The sequence below is a fragment of the Strongylocentrotus purpuratus genome, unplaced genomic scaffold, assembly GCF_000002235.5.
Source record: "Strongylocentrotus purpuratus isolate Spur 01 unplaced genomic scaffold, Spur_5.0 spur5_scaffold_2, whole genome shotgun sequence".
Classification (NCBI taxonomy): Eukaryota; Metazoa; Echinodermata; class Echinoidea; order Camarodonta; family Strongylocentrotidae; genus Strongylocentrotus; species Strongylocentrotus purpuratus.
The window spans coordinates 17232932-17254710 of record NW_022145605.1 but is presented as its reverse complement, the minus strand read 5'-3'; the positions used below and the strand labels follow the sequence as shown (position 1 = coordinate 17254710).

At 36.9% G+C, this 21779-nt stretch overlaps 1 protein-coding gene across 1 annotated transcript; it reads right to left on the bottom strand.

Moving 5' to 3' along the window:
* Positions 1 to 672: 672 nt before the first annotated feature.
* LOC581953 (protein TOM71) lies at positions 673 to 21387 on the bottom strand. The gene is made up of 2 exons (XM_030991840.1): positions 21174 to 21387; positions 673 to 1499 (listed from the first exon to the last, which is right to left on the bottom strand). The coding sequence occupies exons 1-2, from the start codon at positions 21207 to 21209 to the stop codon at positions 1035 to 1037; spliced, it is 501 nt and encodes a 166-aa protein (XP_030847700.1). The 5' UTR covers positions 21210 to 21387; the 3' UTR covers positions 673 to 1034.
* Between the last annotated feature and the right edge of the window lie 392 nt (positions 21388 to 21779).

The window sequence follows — 21779 nt, the reverse complement described above, 5'->3', positions numbered from 1 at the left end:
CAATGAAAGATGGTGATACTATGGTCATTATCACATGTCATTAGGTAACATGTGGGGCTTGGACTTGCCCTATGAAAGCGCTCCATAGCCCATTTTGGAAGAAAAAAGTGGGGTAGTTAGGCCTGTCACTAATACCCTTTTCTAACTGCACCGATTTTCATCGGATGCATCCGGACGCATCCGATGAAAGTGCCAGTTAGAAAGCAACAGAGGAGAAAAAGGCGATTAAATAGCCGATGAAAAGAAGAGAAATAGGCGATTAAATTCTCCTGCTCTAGAGCAGGAGAAATTCTCATTCTATCGGTGTGACACCGATGAAACGTGCAGTTAGAAAACGTTCTGGAGAAAAGGGCGATTAAAAAAGCGATTAAAATGGTCAAAGGTCGCAGTATACGCGCGCTTTACCGTAACCAGCTGTGTTTGTTGACTTATGGTTAAACAAGCTGCATGCTAGCTAGATGGAGCGCGGGCTTAATAATTACGTAATAATTCTTCACTTCCGGCGAGGGCTCGCCACAGCGAGTGAATTTCACCGGCAGTTAGAAACCGACAGGGGGAAAACTGCGGTTTCACCTTTGTTTACATAAGGAAAATTCAATCGGTATTTTCATCGGTGTGACTCCGATAGAGTGCAGTTAGAAAAGGGTATCATACACCATCTGTCATTTCCACTGATCAAGAAAGGTTTTATGCAGTTAGAATATGTCAAAGTTCATTTGTGTGATATTGCTATGATATTGAGGCTACAAATAAATGTTGCAGCAATATTCTTTATGCACTCTGGGTGCAGATTTGCAGAAAGCAGCGCAACAAATGCAAGATCCTGCAGTGTCTTAAAAGTAATTTGATAATTTTCTTACAAAGTCGTTTATGATGTGAATGGTTGAATTGAAAGAAAAAATTAGAACTAAGAGAAGAAAACAAAATTAAAGAAACAGTGTCACTTTTTTTATCAAAGTATAATTAAACATTTCATATGCCAGTAAACACTGTCATAAAACCTGCTAAAGAGGATGCTGCCATTTCTTATCTGCTTAGCTAAAAAAAATATTAAAAAATGAATAAATCATAACAATTCCTACCTTTGGCCACTTTGGATTTAGTTCCCTCGCCTTGATTGCGTCCGTGAGCGCCCTCTCAAAATCCTTGAGCTTCACGTGCGCCGCGGACCGATTACTGTACAGTATATGATTGGCCGGATCGAGGTCCAGCGCTTCGGTGTAGAGGCGTATAGCCCGCTGGAAGTCGGCGTTCTGACACGCCTCGTTGCTCTGCCGCACTTTCTCCTGAAACAGTGCCCTCTTGTCCGACATGGGCAGGCGCATGTTTCCGGTCGCCGCCGCTGTCGAGGTGGTGTAGTTCATTGTTGTTGCGGTGGTGGATGTGGTGGATGAGGCAGCAATGCTTGGAAGACTGGTGTTGCTATTGCTGTTGGAGCTATTGTTGGAGTCTCTACTGGTGGTGCTGACATCGTCTTGTGTCCCACCAGACGAGGACTTCTGCGGAAGAGAGAGAAAAATGTAAAAATGAATTTTTCTTGTTTCGTCTGTATACTGCCACTACTGAGCTATAAATGTGAAGTCCCTCATGCATGCAGGCAGTGGTGGTTCTAGAAGGGGGCATAGGGGCCCAAGCACCCCCTACCCCCTCCAACAACAAAACAAAATATTCAGGCACATGTAGATTGTAGAAAATGTGCTAGAACGCCAAGCCCCCCCCCCCCCCCTTCCAATAAAAATGTTCTTTTAGAAATGAGCCTTCATGACTTTGCTTGTAATATAGACTACACACGAACACCAATGCCAACCCATTTCCATTGTCACCATGAACTGTACGGGAAGACTCAACTACAAATGTATTTTAAGACATCATTCACAAATACCATACATGTACATATGAATGTACTTCCACATATACAAGTGCGACATGTGCTTATAAATAAATCTTGTGATGGTTAAAAATAATCCTTCAACTCCGCTCCATACTTGGGGGGTCACTTTGACAGTTGGCTCGGAAAGAAAAAGTTTGTTTGCTAACAACCAGTATGGTATAACTACATGATTTTGTGGCAATAACTCTCTGTTAAAGTAAATGAGTTATCGCCCTTCTGGCTCCAAATTGGTAAATCAATAATGATAAATCAAAATCGATTTTAGCAACTGTCCACCAAAAAAGTATATTCTAATCTCAATTGCATTAACTTCATCACATAGATCACTACTTGAAGTGAGTTTAAGAATATCCTTTTTTTCATATCAAGAAAAGGGAAAAGTTGAGTACTGGTAGATGGTAATGCCTTTACATTATAAAAGACAGTGTTCTTCTTCTTCTTCTTCTTCTTCAAGATAATCTGCCTCCTTCAATACTTCAATACTGAAGATTCTTGCAGATGAAGCGTACTCGGCAATGATCAAGGTTTATTACATACTGGTAACATAGAAGAAATTATATATTATGTGAGGATTTTTAATGTCGAAAATGACAAGAAAACGAAGCACTCTTGCTGAAAATCAAACGCAATGCACAAAGAATTTGATTTGTGTTAATTTATATTGGACAAAAAAACAGTGTGTCATCGTTCAAATATGAGAGTATAAGAGGCAATCTGTTCACGGACATTTCTTAATTGATATTTTTCCAAACTAACACACAACGAATGAGAAAGCTATCAAATCATTTCTATCTTTACCAGAACCCAACAGTCTCTTTAATAACACCCTTCTGGCTCTCAATAGATACCGTATTTGCCGGCGATAAGGCCGCACCGCCGCATAGGCCGCACCCCCAACTTGGACATTTCAAAGAGGAAAAAAAAAAAAAAAAAAAAAAACCCAACGGACAAAACAAAATAATCGTAATTTTCTTGTAAAACACTATTTTTTTTTTACAAACTGATACCAAATTCATCAATATTCTTATCATTTACCGGAAGTTTAGCTCAAAAAGTGATCGCGGGCAGATTTGGTGTCCGATACCCCTACCACAATGTACGGTGTAATGCGAAACTGCATGAAATGGAAAAACAAAATGGCGACTTCGGATGGATGCTTCGCGGCAGCTTCGTTAAATGGTCCCTTCCTTTACTTTTGCAATGCATTGGCACGAACTTAGATCAAGATCTATCGGTAAATGTTGGTTTAGCAATTTATTTTCGTATTCATGTCAACAATGCAAGATAAAACTGTCGGTAAGATGTGTTTAAATGTCCTGTACAATCTAGTTATTGTACCGTTAGTAGATCTAGTCCCATACGTGCAAATTCGTGCTGGTTTTGACTTTTTTTTTTTTACTCTTTCGTCGTAAAGGCCGCACCCCAACTTTTTGATATTTTCTCTTCCAAAAATACTGCGGCCTTTACGCCGGCAAATACGGTACATGTATATCCTCTGCAGAAGACAAAGAATGACATTTAAAGACACCTGTCACATGTATACATTTACAGGTGTCTTGAAATTCTAAATGTCATGTATGTATACAGTTACATACTGTGCACATGAAACTCAACAGCTTCCTAAAAGGATAAAAATCAATCACCGGAAAGACTTACTGCCTCACAGAGCGAAAACAGATGTATTGATAACATTTCATGCCTACATGTACAATGTACTATGTAGTAACCTAGTGACAAACAATAATCCTCAAACTGATATTATCTTGTGAAGTGTCTTTTGGCAGCCTACATGTACATTTGTACGTGTATACATGTACATCACAATCGGTACAGCTAATATTTTACTGTTACCATGAATTTTGCATGAGCTGTCCTTACTTTATCTGTTTGTGCACGACCATATCAAAAATAGATGTAAAATGTACAATTTAGATGGTGTGTTTATAAATTAAAAACTTCTCTCATGCTACTCATTTTTGTTATCATAACAACCCCTTCCCCCTCCATCTCTCTGCTATCAATTTGCCTGACTTGTTTGGTTCTTTTTTGCATGATTCGCTCTACCCCCCCCCCCTCTCTCTCTCTCTCTCTCTCTTCCATTTTCCCAGCTGACACCAAGTTTATTTGTGAAGCTAAAGATAGCATACAACATTCATGTTACATCCTCTAACCATAAATTATTGAACATGGAAGATCCACAGGTCTTTTCCTCACCATAAGACATTCTAGGACTTTATTTTGACACAGATGAAATAACCAACCTGTCCATGCAGCCTACTGTACAATGTACATGCACATTTCTCATAGTTTTGTTTTCAAACCTTAGAACAAGTCATATATTGTACAGTATGTGTACACATTTTTGACATGAGATCATGTCACTTGTTCAGAGCCAGTCACATACTTTTACAAAGAGTCAACGTCCTTTTGGTTTCTGAACAGACACTGTAAACTCTATTCCCTTCCTATATGTACATGTGTACATGTACAGTATATACATTTGTAAATGTTTTTAAAAAGTTCTTGCTCAAGGTCATCCCCTCCCCCCCCCCCCCCCCCCCCATAGATAAGATTTTGAAAACTTTTGCAATTATTAAATATTAATCAATTTCAAAGATATTTGATCACATTTCTGTATTCATGTCATATGAATCAATCCAATCTAAAAATGACCTTTCATTTTTACAAACTACATGTACATGTAAAGTACATTGTACACACTAGCTTTGTGATATAAATAACTTGAGAAATGCATCAATCTTGTGTAAAACAAAGCCTGAGAAAGTACATTACAACATAACAAAATGCACCCAAACATACATGTAGTAAACCACTCTAATACGAAAGTGCAGCCTGCTCCGAGCCAGGGTTCAAAATCATGACGGAAAATACTTAAGACAATCTATCTAAATCAATGCGGAATGAAACATGAATTGCAATTTGCCATCTTCGCGTCTCGACCGAGACCACGAGATTCCCTCCCAAGTTCACAGCTTCCATCAAACAATTTAGGTTTCCGCTGTCAGCAATAAAGTCTAATCAATGGATCACTCTCCCATTTGCTTGCACTCTTCGCTCTCCATCAGCGATATGACAAGCGCCTGTCTGGGTGATTTCTCATTTTTAAGAAACATCAGGGCCCATTCACACAGGCAGAAAGTGAGACTTAAATCATAATCCAGATGCCATTTGAGTCACGAACGTTCGCGCAGGTGCCTGCACTCTTCACTCTCCAGCAGCAAAATTACAAGGACCTGTCTGGGCGATTTCTTAATTTTGGCTCATAAATTAAAGAATTATTAGGCCCCATACAAAATAAGCAATAAGTGTGATTTGAATTATGATTTGAATTTTGAACACTCACCCAAGTTCTGCACATTTTTGTTCTCCATCAGTCATATATGACAAGGACACGTTTGGCAAATTTTACATATTTTGGGCCATCTAAGAAATAATAGGCCCATTCATACATGTACCCAAGCATATTGCGGGGTTTTAAACACAATTTTGTTTCACACCTGTTTACTTGTAGGATGTAAAACATCAATTTGTTATCCTCACTTCCCTTAACTTACTGCAGTTATAACATACAAGTTAAGTGTTCATCTGACCTTCAAACAAAACAAATTGCCATTATTCACAAAAAATGCACTAAAAGTGATTATTCAATCATAATCACAGTACTGTATCTCACTAATTAATGAGATTCTTAGGTTGACACACACAAAGAGGCGAGATTCTGATCACGCTTAAAAAACAATTCTTGAATCTTGCATGTGGCTCTGTGTGTGAATGACTCCAGTATGAAACTGCAGCAAAGTACTGCAATGAGGAGAACATCTTCAGCAGACTGCTCTGAAATGCATCATAATCAAATTGATCACAATTAAGGCATGCATAAAGACCTACTTTTCTTCATTTACCAATTACAGTGTTCTGTGGGCAGTACTGGTGTCCACTTTCTACATGTACCTTGTCTGCCTGTATTCTCAATCAGTATTTCTTTCAAAATTGAGAAATAAGAATTTGGTCCATGTATTTTTCTGCATGGAATTGTGGGCTATGAACATGAATATATATCATACATGTCCAAGGTTTTTATTATTTACCTTGAAAACTGTTTCTTATTGAAATCAAGAGAAAATTGACCTAAGTACATGTAGGAAGAACACACATTTTGTCTCCTCTGAGTGGTACCTAGGTTTTACGGTACATGTATTCCTGCCGAACTGACCAGACAGGTACATTTACAAGCTTATACGATCAACTTCCATTCATTATCCACTGGGCATTGATCTTCAGCGACATGTACTAAAGCAGTATGAAGACATCATCATCAGTCAGTCAGTCATCTTCCCTGCCTGGTTCACTTATCAAAACTATAGTTTCATTTTGATCAAGTAGCCTAAATCTCCTTTGCAGTGCTTCGTACATGTATTCCATTCATGTAAAGAGCATTACATTAAATATTTACGGTTCCATTTTCATCAGGTCGCCTAATCTCCTGTGCACTGCTTCGAACATGTATTCCATTCATGTAAGAGCGTTACATAAAATCCATTTTGATGAAGTTGCATCTAATCTCTTTTGCATCTAATCTCCTTTGCAGGGTTACCGGTATACATGAACATACATACTCCATGAGAGCATCAAAAAGTGACTTGTCTCATTTTTCTCATCTTCGATGCCATCTCAGTAAGAATTTTCATCCATGCTACATCAGTGCTACAGTCCATCGAATCAGAAATAAAAGAAGACAAATTCAATGGAATATTGATACAAGCAACAACTTTGATGAGTGTCCTATCATCCACTTCACTGGTGTCATATCAAAAGATATAAGTTTACGCTGTAACAATACAATAAATCCATCAATTTGGTTTTCAAGAACAGTTACAGTACATAGTACATTATGTAAACACAAGCACTCCAGGTTTCACGCAATAAAATGCAATGATACAAAAAGCCGATGATAAAAATAACAAATTCCATGAAACAGCAAATTATCAAGATCACCTACGCATGAGTAAACATGAACAAAACGTCAAAAAATGAAGGAGATTCATATGCCGCAACGTAGATTCAGTTGAAAAACATTCAAAAAATTAGGGAATGTTGTAATACAGCAGGCATGTACCCCAACATCGTCATTCCTTAAGAGTGACGAGACTCTTGCTGCTTCAGCAAGAGTAATGAACTCTCAGAAAAATGTCAATGACTCTTTACTTGGTAGGATGAGCAGGTGAGTTCCTTTCCGACCATTTCCCGTCACCGATTGACAAATTCCTTCCCTCTTGTCTTCATCACCTGTCTTTATGTTCGAGTTGAAATTCTGAATGATGGTAACATAATGCAGTTTTATTCCACCATCTACTGTATGCAGAAAAAATATCATATTCCATAATCCATACACAAATTCCTTTGCACAGATCGACAAAGATATTTTTCTCAAGAATCAAAGAAAAATATAGGGAAATAGGTACATGTATGTATGAATAAGAAATGCAACACTTTTTGTTATTTTTGTTATTTTTGTCTTAATAATGTACATGTGGCTTTATGATTATTTGATTGGGGGGTAACTAATGGAATTAAGGGTTATAGTTGGCCTACATGTACTGTACATACATGTATGTACATATGATGACTATCTCTACATATACATGTATGTGTATAGTCTGCATATAAACAGAGTTTTGTTATTATTCCCCTTCTTCTGTTGTACAGGCCACCTTGTTGTCGATGTGTACATGTATTTCATTGCTACAGAGTTGCCAACAAGTGCCTGTTTACATGGAATTTCAAGTGTATATGTCCAAAGATTGTTGTGTTGTGTACGTTTTTGTTGTGGGGATCATTTTCGTACATGTACTGTACATGTACATGTATGTATTAAAATGACACACTGTTTATCAAATTAAGTTATGTAGATGTAAAGTTACATACTTTCACCTTTTTGGATACCAACAAAAAAAGTTATAAAAACAAGTTCATTTTCAATGAAATGTTCTCAACCGTGCTGCATTTCCTTTCTCTCTATTCTTTATTTACAGCACAATGCACTCAAGAATGTGTCCCAACATTCCAATTCCCACCCCCTCCCTGTAAATTTCATAGTACATTTCACTGTCCCACACATGTAAACTCCTGCAAGTGATCTCTACATGTACAATGTATGTGTATATGGAGCAAGCGCATCAATGCATATACATGTATACTGGGGCTTGGAGGCTATTCAAACTGAAGTAACGCTATTGTGCTATAGAAAACAGCTTTAACCGTCCCTGTTTCATCCCATAGAACAACCTGTCCCCCTCTCCTCTATTGTTAGGCCCAAGGTTCTAAGCTCATCCTGTGTTTACACACACGGTGCAGTTATAAAACATCTCATTAAAGGGACGCATGCAAATGGAGTGGCCAGTTTCGGTTGGTCAATACAGAGTGTCCTCTACATGGGTTTTACTGGGTGACCATTGTTACGAGAGGCCCTGGACACAATGCAGTGTTGTTCTAGGACTGGGTTGCAGGGGCTTGGACCTTCTTATAGGAGAAGACCTGGAACCGTTGCAGTTCAGTGTACAGTAGGAGATGACTCTCAATTTCGAGTGCTCCCTCTTATTAGCTGGGATGATGGAATGAATTTTTTTTAAAGAAGGAATATGTACTATGATGCAATACAAGAAAGAGAAACACAATCTGTCACATCAACATGAATGCTATATTTATCTGCAGCTCCTTGTACAGTACATGTAGTTGAAGTGCAACTTCCGCATATTCCAAAAGGTTCATTCCACAAATAATTGTCTTGCAACAACAACATTTTGTGATTCATGAAAAGATTCTCACCGCAAAAAGGGCCAACATTTAATACAAAATTGTGCAAAAGTTTCTGGTCTACAATAGGACTAGCGATAATGGACATTATTAGAAGCAATGCACATCCTATATAAAAGCCCTGCACATAAACTAATAAAAAACTTCAATTAAAAACAAGTTTGCTAGTAATAAAACAAGTAGTATGCATGAATACTGGACAGTAGCACTGTTTTGTATTAAACATGTCCATGTATGACTACATTGTAAATTGTATACTAGTATATCCCATCTTTTATTAAAGAATAATTTGCATTTTAAATGTTATGATTCAAATTGAAAGAGTTGCCTGTATAATTAGGCGGAAGTACATTTGTATTTAAACTGCAAATACACTATTCCCTAGATATTCTAATGAAAAATACATGCACATTGTAATATGCCCACTATTTAACAGTAAGAGGTACATTTTTCCAAATGTCTGCAACAATATTTGTCAAGCAAAGCAGCTGGGGGCCGGGGATTAAGTCTGAAACTAATATAAAAGGACTTGGGTTTACTTAGATTAAAGCCGCACAAAGGGGAACTTCTGCACCAAGAAATATGATAACGTTGCGTGCTTAGCGGCCAGGAGAATCTATTAACGGAGAATGACTATTGTGTACCGGTTTTCTTTGCATCCCATTATACAGAGCTGTATTATGCACAATTCATTAGCATAGAAATGCTGTACAATGTCAATGGTGCCTTGACGGACAACAGGCTTTTACATTCAATGCGATACGATTTTGTTGTGTGCATCTCAAACTGCAGAGAAAGGTACATTCCTAATTTGAATTAAGTATTCTGTATTTATGGGCACTTCCAAAAAGAAAAAGAAAAATCTTAGAAGGGAATAAAGAAACAAACATTCTGCCCAAAGTGTCAGTCTTTGCAAATAAACAACAGGCATTCATGAACATGTTCATATAATGTAACGATGTAAGTGTGTTTGATCAAAATCGGTTTCTTCATGCCATCTCATAAAGTAAAACACGAGTCGAAAGTCACAAGTTCTTTCTGAAGTGACTAAATCATTGAAAGAATCTAGGCATACCGGTACACCATAGTTTTCATCTTCCATACGCAACACGGTGTACATCTAGCCAGTATGAACGCAAAACCTAGGCATACATGTACATGTACAAATTGTATGTACAGGTAGTGAGGTACTGTATTTTGTAGGAGAAGATTACCCTTGCATGAAATGCTCACAAATCTCATTAATGGTTCACATTCACGAGTATCATGCCTTGCAAAGACTTGTATCACAATCAGCACAACAATGAATATTTGCAATTCATGAAAGTTTCTTGAAAGTTTTTTACATTACAATGAAATCTCTTTGAAAGTCTCTAGTGTCAGTATATTCATCATCGCATCAAGTTATCTGTTTCTCTAATTGTACAAGTAATCGTTTGAAGAAACTATAGGAAATAGGAATGTATTCATAATTACATATTTATGTACTGCAGAGTGCAGACCCACAGAGATGTGTAGTATTATGATACAATATGTGCCATATTGAATAAAGGTTCATGTACATGTACTTTAGAATTAATCAACAAGTACCGACCCTTGAATTAACACAAACAAACAGCTAATATCAACAAAAAGTCTTGTACTTGGAGACTAGCCCAAACCATTCAGACACAACTTGCCAGAGTGACAGAGTCATATAATCTTTATGGTCAGCTATCTGATCTCCCTTATTGCTTCTTGATCATCCAGAAGGCCAACAAGGTCAGTGTTATCAGTCCAGTCCATCCTTGTCCTGAGATGACCCCTGGCTTCTGGTCTTCCCAGTCACTTCAATCACAGTGCTCACTGCTCACAGTACATTGCGATTTGAATCATGGACATTACTTTTCGTTGGTTTCATGTACACCAAAACTGGTATTTTGTTGTGATGTTGTACAGTTTTGTAGCTGTCCTTCATGGTGCAAGTCAAGATCTTATGAGTAAAGTACAGTGCATCAGTAATAATTTTCATGGTGGGGAAACTAAATTCTAGTAAAGTAAGTAAAGTTTTCAGGGTTTGAATTGGAAGAATTACATGTACATGGTGTAACCCTATAAAATATACCTACAGCTGTACATTTACAAAAGTGTATAAGTACAAGTCAAGATTTTAAAGAAATTACAGTAACATATATATCTCATCTTTTACAGTAACAAATCAAAGCACCCAGGCAAACCTTACCAAAGTGACAAAGCAATGAAATCTTCATGGTCAGCTATAAGATCTTTCTCATTGCTTCTTATATTAGTCAGAAACCAGAAATGATTATGATTTTATGTTCTCACACAAATTCTAAATCAAATAGTGGAAAGCCAAAAGCATCATAAGAATTTCATTTATCTTTCCTACATGTAACTGCTCTGATAAAGTAAAGCTTAATTGGTTTCTAAGGCAAAAATAAACACTGAGCTCTTCAATCACGCACACAATAAACGAAGGACAACAAAAACAGGTTGGCTTTTGCATTTTATATTCATATGTACTGTACATGTATATGTACATCTGTTTCCTTTAAATAGGATAAACAAGATTTATGTTATGAATAGGGCAATCGTTCATGCATAATAATAGTCTATTCAGTATTGGTCATTTTAAACCATCCCGCATGCAGCAGCCATAAAATAGACTAATGAGTTGTATTAGTTACAAATGACTGAATGCTTTGCTGATATGACAATGAAAATCTATCCCTAAGGATTTACAAAAACATTTTACATCAGTATTGTTATTCCCCTGCCCCACCTTCATACAGATTTCTACATGTACATGTAGATGTCAATTTGATGTCATCATGTACCCAGCTACTACATGTATACACTACACAACAAACAAACTAGTGCAAACAGATAGTGATGCTGTACTTCCTATGAAAATAAAATGATGCAACTTGCAACCTAAACAAAACTTTTAATTAAAAGAGGTACGTATACATCGTAGATACAAGTACATGTAGGACCTCTTTTGAGAGAAGATTTCATTTTTAGAAAATGATTGTGATATTTTGTTCAGAGCTTTTCGTTCAGTTCTCCAAATCTTGTTAAATTTCTTATGCTGAATCACCCTCTGCTCTAGTGATTTTTGTTGTCTTCCAGATAACAAATTAACATGAACCCGTACACGTATGTAGAATAGTAGATGCACACATCTACAGCAACATGTACATGTAGTGTGTGCTACTGCATCAATTGTAAATTATATTCTTAGCAAATAAAAATATGCAAATAGCATTACCGGTATACAGTATTCGTTTTCCATTTCATAATCCTTCATATTCAGTACTATACCACCTAAAGGGAAATTGCACTAAAAAGGATACGGCAGTTGTTTACTTGCCAAGTTGGCGACTTTGGAATGCCGACTCTGATAACCATCTCAGAGCGGTCTTACATGAATGATTCCTTTACAAATACTCTGAAACCTCATCATCGTTTTGTTTACCCACTGTCTGCTTTACTTTGTACGCCTTCTCAATGCGCGGCAAACACTCAGTCCCACATGCCTAATTTAGTGCGACGATTGTCTACCGGGTATTATAATACAAAACGTGTGATAACCAACAAATTCCTTTGATATGACCCATGAAACCACTCATATTCATCTTGCCGACCCCATAATTAGCATCATCGATTTGGAAGGGATTAAAAAATTAAGAATGCCCGAGTTCCAGCATTTATGTCAATTATCGGGGAAGAAGTGTGTCGCTTCAAATGATATTGCCAGTTCTGGGAGTGAAGATTGAAAGGGTTACATGCTGTGGGTCAAAGGTCAACTGCGGAGCCATGGATAGGGAGCGTCAATGGCTTGTCAGTTGAGGAGGGCACAATGGAGGGGTTGAATAGAGGGATTAGCAGGGTGTTGATTTGGAATGGAGGGCCTCGGTGGCGAGGGGCGAGGGACGGAGGGAGGGATGCCCCTAATGATCTTGGGTATGAAAGAGGTTATGGCAAGCTTCATTGATGCCAAATGAAACATGGCAACTCTTTCTTCTTTCAAGACGATCTATTTGGCTTGAACTTTTAAAGTTCTTTTTATGTCAATCACACATGTACTTTTATTTTGCTTTTCATTCATTACCAATATACATGTACTGTACATGTACATGTACATGCAGGTCTTCAGACTTCACTATTCAGCATAATAATCACATCACAATATAAACAAATGTTTGTAATTTGAGAAAGTTTCTTGGAGCAAATAACTGATACAGTTAAACAATTCACAAAGTGTCCTGGTTTTACAGTCCTTTAAAAATGGATGGATAATCTTCTTAAAGATTAATGGGCAGGTCCAAGGTTGAAGCTATCAACAACACCTTACAACTACACTAAGGACTTGTTCACACAGGATGAGTTAAACTGCTTAAAGATAAATTTGAGTTCTGATCATGTGATTGTATTGTGAAAGAAAAGGTGTGGAATGGATCAGAAAAAGTTGATCATGTAGCATGTTTGTAAGTATTGGTGTGTACTGCAAGGTCCTGGAGTCATCAAAATCATAATAAATTTGGCCCAATTTGACACAAAAAGATGTACATGTATATGGGACTACACAAATGGTGTCAGGCCTACATGTACTTTCCTTGATTTCCTTATCTTTCTATGCTCGTTACTCAGCCAGTATACATTTTCTACCAAAGTTGTTTGGCAAATGACATTTATTTGTATTCTTGAACATTCAGTGGATTCTGTGGGAATTAATTTTCATTTTTTTTACCAGAACCCAAGTCTATCTTTAAAAACCCTCTTCACCAAAATGAGAACCCGGTTAACAAGTATATGAATGGGAAGTCTGATGAAGAAAAAAATTAGCTGCGTGCAGCAGGGGCCCATAAATAATGCATGTTTGCATAATGTACAGTACATATAACAAGCAGAAATGTGAAGCTCACTACACTTGCATTATTTCCTTTTGCTATTATTTTTTTTCAAGGGGGAAGGGGGGAGGAGGGGGCACTTTATTGCCACATGTCTGAACAAGGTTTAAAAGTACAGGCTGTAGCCTACATGAAAATGTACAGGTGCAATGTAAATTCATAATTTATGTGCCTCCATGCGCTTCCATCGAATCAAACTTGCATGAAGCCCACTTGCGGAGTTGGGATTTCTCCGCAGTTTCTTTCATAATCTCACTCCAGAGATTTGAGGGCAATTTGTCATATTACAGAGACAGGCAATAAATGCAATTAGCTTTTAATGAAGTCGGTCCTCTGGTGTTTTAAAATGCCATCTGCGCCATTTGGCAAAAGATGTCAGACAAGACTTTCGGATCTTTTTTTATCAAGATGCTCATGGCACTGGAAATGGAGATTGAATTAGTGGAATGATTTTGACATCTTGAGCGACCAGACAGCAATTCCATTAACACCGCCATATTGACATGCAAATGGAAAAGCCAGAGCTTGACGTTTCATTCAGTTAGACTCAAGCTATATTTTACATTTTAATCGAGTGTACTTTGAAAGAAAGTTGGCATAAATGTACAGTACATCTACAAAATGCAGGCCTGACAAAAGTAATTTATTATTTTCTTAAGAGGAGCTGTAGCCTGTAGGGCTCAATAAATGCATGTTTAGCTCTTCTTATCACATTTTTAGCAAAACATTGTCATGTGCAATTACCAACTTGCATCATGCGCATGTTGCTTGCACCAAATCAAGTTTTACGAAAATATGAGTTTGGAATGTCAATACAAATACATTTATTGTAAATTTATTTGCCAAGAGTGACATCTGATCGCAGACAGTCAGACAATATTTTGAGTGGGTGAAGTCTCCTCTTCTTACATACTTTCCTTGTCTCTTTTGATAACTCTATCAATATTTAGCGTACCACAATCACCCAAGCTTATACAAATATTTATGTGTCACATCATGCAAAGTATGTGTATTTTATAACTGCCAGAAATATGTCAAAATATTTGAGATTATAATACATGTAGCTCTGTAAATAATGTTCATTCTAATAAAATACATACATGTAAGTTATAACAGAGAAGTCAACAAACCATACATTTGAAGCAGTTATTCGCCAGTGCTTTTTTAAACAGAGCTAATCATTCAGTCTCATGAAATCCCAACAGAAGTTTTCAAAAGGCCCAGGAGATCACCATGTCGGTTTTTGAGGACATTGGGTCTTATGAATCCTCAGATAGCATTTCAGGACAGGAGGCCCAGGAGAGAGACTGTGTTGGTCTAGCGGGTCATTGGTGACAGTCTCATTTGCTTTAGTCTACATTGTATTTACCTCTAAGGATCTAACACCACCTATGCAATAATATACTAAAACTGTAAACTACTATTTTGTAAATATAACAAATGTACATTTACATACACATGTACATGTATAGACCTATAAATGTACAACTCATCCATTGGACAACTGCTGCAGGCCAGCGAGCAGTATGGAGAACAGCTGTAAAGTGAAAGAGAAGACGGTCATTGTTGCTTCGCGACAGACAGCTACTACTACAGTACTAGACTAAGAGACTAATATATCAGGTGGTCATTCAAAACAAAAAACTTCTTGTACAGTTTGAGAATAACATCTTCACAAACAATGAAAACTATTTTCACCACACATAATAGTGGCCTTGCAAAGAGTGTGCATAGCCTACATGGAAAACAGTGCAGTTTGAGTTTAATGACATCACCATTCACCAACCACATCTCCAAAGCCAATATTGATTTCTGTGTGCACGCTTTCAGCAAAACAAGAGTTTGCCCTCCCAAAACAATGGATGGTCAATGGCATTTATAATTCAACATTCCAAGTGAATTAACACTTGCTCTACCATGTTATCACTTGGGGTAGACATATACATTTGAACCCCCCCCCCCCCTCCCAACAAAAAAAGCAACAAAAAAAGTTACAAATGTACTACAAGTACCGGTACAAGTGATGCACTGTACATGTACATGTATTGTGCCAGCATGAAAATCCTATCCAAACCAAATGCTATAGATTGCATAAATAACCAAGAAAACTATGTGTACATGCAACAGTGTCAAATATTTGTCAGTTATTATTGAAAGATCAGCATTGAAAACAGCTTCTAAGAAATTTGAATACAAAATATTCAACTACATGTACATAAATGTGTAAAAAGGAAAGTGAAAAAATGTCAATAAATTCCAGTATCTGAAGTGTGCACATCTGGGCGATGTTTTCTCCATGAAATACATCTTGGCAGCTGGGTAGGTCTGTGATTGATATTTCACCTAAGATGCATAGGCACAACCTGTTCATTTTAATCTTCCCGGGCAGTGTGACAAGGATGAACTTCACCGAATCAAGGAATGGCAAATAACCGCAGAATTACGAGACGCAACATTAATTTTCTCTCACTTTGAGTGATGGAGCATTAACAGAGTTGTTGCTGGGAGCTGAGAAGTAAATGTTTGTGATTCTTGAAAGAGGGAGGGGCATTTTCATTGTCACTGGGTGTCACTGAGGAGGTTTTCAGCATAGAAAATGGATATTGGTCCTCAATCGGACATGTTCTTATGGAAGTGTCAGCGTTGATTGTAAACATCTTGTATCATACAAGTAACAGAACATCAGAGGTTATTTTAGATGAACTCTCAATTCAGGTGAAAACTTTCCACGCCGATTACAATCATCGTTGCTCAATTCGTTGAAGAAATCTCTCACTTCAGGCATTAATGTCAACATATACTATTACTATCATTCCTCAATTCACTGAAAAAGAAAATAATCTTTGTAAATTCTGGTTTTCAGGGAAAATGGATCACTTCATTCACTTGATTACAGCTTACTTGGGGTCTTTTTCATGAACCTTTTGAAGGTGATATTTTTCCAAACTTAAAATGAAAACCATTCCTCAAATCATTGAAGGAAACAATTTAATAATCTTCAAAAATTCTAGTTTTCAGTCAAAATGAATAATTTTTATACAATTTAATATACCAAAGGCATATTATATGATATTCTCAATTAGATGAAAAGTGACACACCTAATGTCTTTTGAATATTCATTGACGAAACAAACCTCAGTCCTCATACAATGTACAGGTACATGTACATTGTAAATACTAGACTTCAGTCAAGATTAATACATGCTGATCAATACATCTACCTGTACAGTACTAACTGAATCTTCGAGGAAAAGTTCAGAAATGTGCAATGGGTTCTTCTTTTCTTTGTTCTGGACAGCATTCTTCTCTTCAAGTCTTTGTACAATATGACAGCTTTTGAGGTTGGTACGATCCAATCACCTGCATGCTTGTTAATAGAACCATCTCTATCTCTGGAACAGGGTTCAAATAATTCAACAATGACTAACTAGTGAACCTACTGTAGGTGCCTTTTGAGGACGTGATATTATGGATTGTTGTCTTCTTTTACAAAATGAAACTCTTAAAAATTCAAAATGGCGACGCTGTCATGTGACTGTGATATCCATATTGGACAAATTTTTTGTGTGTGTCATACTACAAACTATAGACACCTTATGAAGAGTTTTTATTATTTGTTTGTTTGTTATTGTATTTTATTTGTTTTGTCTTTTATTTTTCACAAAAAAATGTGTAGATCATTGATTCTTTCTACAAAGCAAAACTCCAATCGCAGTGTGTCTGCACAAAACATGTCAAGGCATGCAGTGACTACTACCGTTTGAACTCATTTCCAAACTTCAACTTTTTCTACAGAAAATCTAGCAAAACCTACGATGTACAGTGTAAAATCAGTATTCATTTAAAAACAAAAATGAAAGATAGTCATTACAAATGTACCAGTATTCTTTGAGTAGCATGCATCAACATGGCTCACTCCAGAAATTACATGCCAGGTGGATGCATATATTGTACATGTACATAGTACCATGTTCATTAGCTGAGCTATGGATAGTAAATAGAGATCTAGACTTTGTACTCTGTTGCATAATGCTTCCAGACAAAGTTGATGCATGCCTACAAAAATATTGATGCAATCTTAGCAAACATTTATTCGTCTTATCTCCTGATATTTAAACCTCACACCACCTTAAGCAGCAGAGACGGGAAGCTATGAAGGCTACCATGTTCCGCACACAACACAGTGAGGGGCTTGGCTCAGTCGGCTGAGCTCGTTATGTGTAAATTTTGGAGAACATTTAAGTATACAAATCTTTGAAGCTTGAATACCCATTTTGAATTTCTGTTTCTCCTGTCAATAAAAGGTCTTTGAGATACATTATTCCTAACTTCAAATGAATCAGCTTGTACAAGAAGTAAAGGACATGCACTAGTCCATGATTGATTTCAATTATAAAACCTTTATAATATACGGTACTCGTAAAATCAGTGTTCATCTCTCTGTAATTATGTACATAAAGGCCTTCATGACCTCTATAAAAGCTGGAATCTGCTCTGTAAATTTCATATTTTTGGTGATTCCCAAAGTCTTGAAATAAATATTCCTCATTTCAAAATGATCAGGTACAAATGTAATCCATAATTGCATGTGAAGATTTCAACTACACAATTCTAAAGAGACAATAAAACTGCACCTGTACGCATACATGTACAGTACATGTACATGTAGAATACTGCATGGTGACAATGTACTTCATATGGTGTTTCTAGACATGTACATTTGTATGGATTTCAATGAAACAGTACTAATTGTATATTTTGTAAAGTGATGCACGATGACCTTATTACACTTGGTGTTACATTATTTGTCATAAGTGGCATAAACACCAGGCAAGCACACTTGGGTTGTAATTGTAATAATGACTCATTATTAAAGAAACTTAAATCAACCATTGAACAGTTCAAGGTAGCCTAAATAAACTGAATCCTTTGTGCTACTGTAGCTCCGAGCTCGAGTTCAAGTCCCGGAATTTGTTGATTGAATATCAGAGGGAGAAAGTGAGCTTTCATAAATAATCAAAGGTGCACATGACACTCTTTAAATGACATGTTACCAGCTTTCATTTCCGTTTGGAGCTGCCATCATCGTGTGAACTTCTGGAAATTTGGAGGGTGTGGGAGAAGGCCGACATTTTTCACTGTTCAAGTTAAGGACAAAGTGATCAAAAGTAACAAAAAACATGTACATGTACATGTAAGTATCAACTAAACCTTCAAAGCGGATTTGCTTGAGCTTCTTCATTTTTAATTAAGAGTACTGATTACTGTACATAATGTGCACTTGTTTATTTTAGGATCCGTTTATGTGAAATCTGGCATTTCTAGGCTTGTGAATAAAGTTACTTAAAATAATAATTCTCTCAATGGTTTTTACTCGTTTTTTTGCTTGAATGCATATGAGGCCAAAATGTTATGTTCTTTGCATGTTTTGTTTTATCAGAATTGCAAAGGTACACATAATGTACATGTATGCACAGACAAGGGCGCTGCCCAGACGTGGGCACTCTAGCAATACTATTTCTTGTCTGACATTGACTTATCATGATGCTTTTTGAAATAGTATGAAGGGGAGCCCTATGGCTACAATGTACATGTATGTCTGCGCATCAAAAATTTCACTCAAAATTTGCAAGGATTTTCTATCGTATTCTCCTAGTGCTTCATCTCATTTTATTTCTTACATTCTAAAAAGAAAGTGTGCCGAAAATGTTGTCGAAATTCAAGCAAGAACAACATCATACTGTATTCACAAGGAAAGACATCTCATCTTTGCAAAAACAAAGGTTCCCATGTTTTTGAACTAATTCACTTTACACACAGTTCAGGATTTTTAAAGTAAAATATAGTATTTTGTAGCTTGTGAATAAGATTTATGAAATATTTTGTATGTCTCGCTTAGTATTTTTTATTTTTGTGGGGAAGGAATACGTATCGCTATAATAGAGACAGACATTTTGTGTTGCTTGCATGTTTTGTTTTATTAGAATCACACAGTTACGCCTATGCGCAGACAAGGGCGCTATGCAGATACATGTATGGGCACTCTGGCCATGCACAGTAAAATTCTAGATGATTTACGAATAGATCTAGTGCTGTGACTTGCGAGTTAGCATTTAATTTCTTATCCATTTAAACATAATATTTTCAGACAATTCTTCTTCTTCTTTGATGTAGTCTAACCTTGATGATTCTTGCAAGACAAAATTAACCAGTTACATGTATGATTATAAGGAGTAATGAACCCAAGAGGCTTTTGACATAATCGTAACTCATCATAAGCCTAAATCACCCTTTAAATCACAGAAAATACCACACATCAGATTTAGTAGTTAGTCAAACCTAAGCCAGAGCTGAACAGGCAGAGCTGAGGTGGCACTGACAGTGGTAATATGGATATATTATTAATGAATGAATTGGCAACTTTATTTGAATTTGATTTGCTATCTTTGAGGAATGCTCCGTCTAGTGAGAGACTACTGTACACTGTAACTGATGTCCGTGTTTTTGTGTCCTCTCAAGACTCAGTCAGAGACTCTCAGAGTCGGACAAGTCTGACTCTGAGACAGAGTTTGATTTAAGTTTTAATTTTGAAGTCCCACTCTCTTTCTTTCTTGACCTACCGAGACTTATGATAATAATATCAACTCTACATGTAGATCTAGAATCTACATGTAAGCCTATCTATAAATTTATACCGGTAATCAAAATATCCGGATTCTACCCCAAGTACAAACAAATCCTGTAAAGAGAATAATTGTGCATTGTTAGGGTTAGGTTTAGGGTTAGGGTAAGGATAGGGTTAGGATTAGGGTTAGGAATAGGGTTAGGGTTAGGATGAGGGTGGGCGTGAAGGTGAAAAATAGTGCAGGGGAATACATGTAGAGTCTAGGCCTAATTTATAGTGCGTAACTATTCTCTTTTCGGGCTTTTTTTTCTTCTTTGGGCAGAATCTGGAAAGAAACACCTTTAGATTTACGTTACTATAGTCTACCACAATACATTTTCATAAATGCAGAGAAGTAAACAATAATGAATATTGGTTCATTGAATAAGGCTCAGCCTCAGTGTGAGACGAACAAAAACGAAACACCGTTCCAAAGGCAAAGTCAAAGAATCTGGAGAATGAATAGGTCTAGTCTAGATCTAGAATCTAGATCTAGATAGACTAGATCTAGAATCTACCAAGTTTAGATTTACTAGTAATAGGGTCTAGATCTAAGTTAGGGCCTACGTTAAATATTAGTCTAATTAATATATTTTCACAAATGCATAGAAGTTAACAATAATGAATATTGGTAAATTGCTTAGGCTCAGCCTCAGTGTGAGACGAACAAAAACGAAACACCCTTCCAAAGAATCCAAGCTTCCAAGCTTCCTGCGAAACTAGATTCAGGAAGCAACGAAACGCGATACACAACGCCCGAGCTTGCCCAGTCACAGGCCGGACCCAGCCCGTTGCAAAGATAGCTACCGCCTCAGTTTCAAACGAACATTATCGAGGCTTCATGTAAAACGTATAAAAGTCCATATCTTACCTTGCCCCTCTTCTTCCTGTCTCTTATTTTCTCCATATTATTCCTGATAGTATTCCATTCTGATGTTTCTCCGAGAAAAGCATACAAATCCAGGGAAATTCGACACCGAGTTTAGCTAAACTAATTCGGCATTTTCGTCGTGAAGCGTCATCGAAGACGCCATCTTGAATCATAGCCTACAGCATGCTATTCCACAAAGAAGCTAACCCCCTCCGTAAGATTTTCCAAGAAAATGTAAAATAGTTTAAAATACAAGGTTATGCATTATTTATAAAATTCATATTACCTTTTGAAAGTTTTTAGTATATATCATATTACTACTGGTAGTTAAAAAGTGTGATTTTATTGACAAAACTATGAGTATTTGGCATTCAATTTATGAGTGATTGGAAGAACTCAATGGTAGCTACTACCAAGGGAAGAGCGCACTTTCGGAACATCTCGAGCTTTTGAAGGTTTTTTTCTTCAGAAAGAAGTTTTGACAATAGCTGTTTGCCAACAAAAGAGAATAAACTGATACACTCGGGTGCCTTTAGTTGTTTTCCTCGATTGGATTCGATACGTCTTCTTTTCTCTCAACGAGCGGTCGTAGTAAATCTTTGAAAG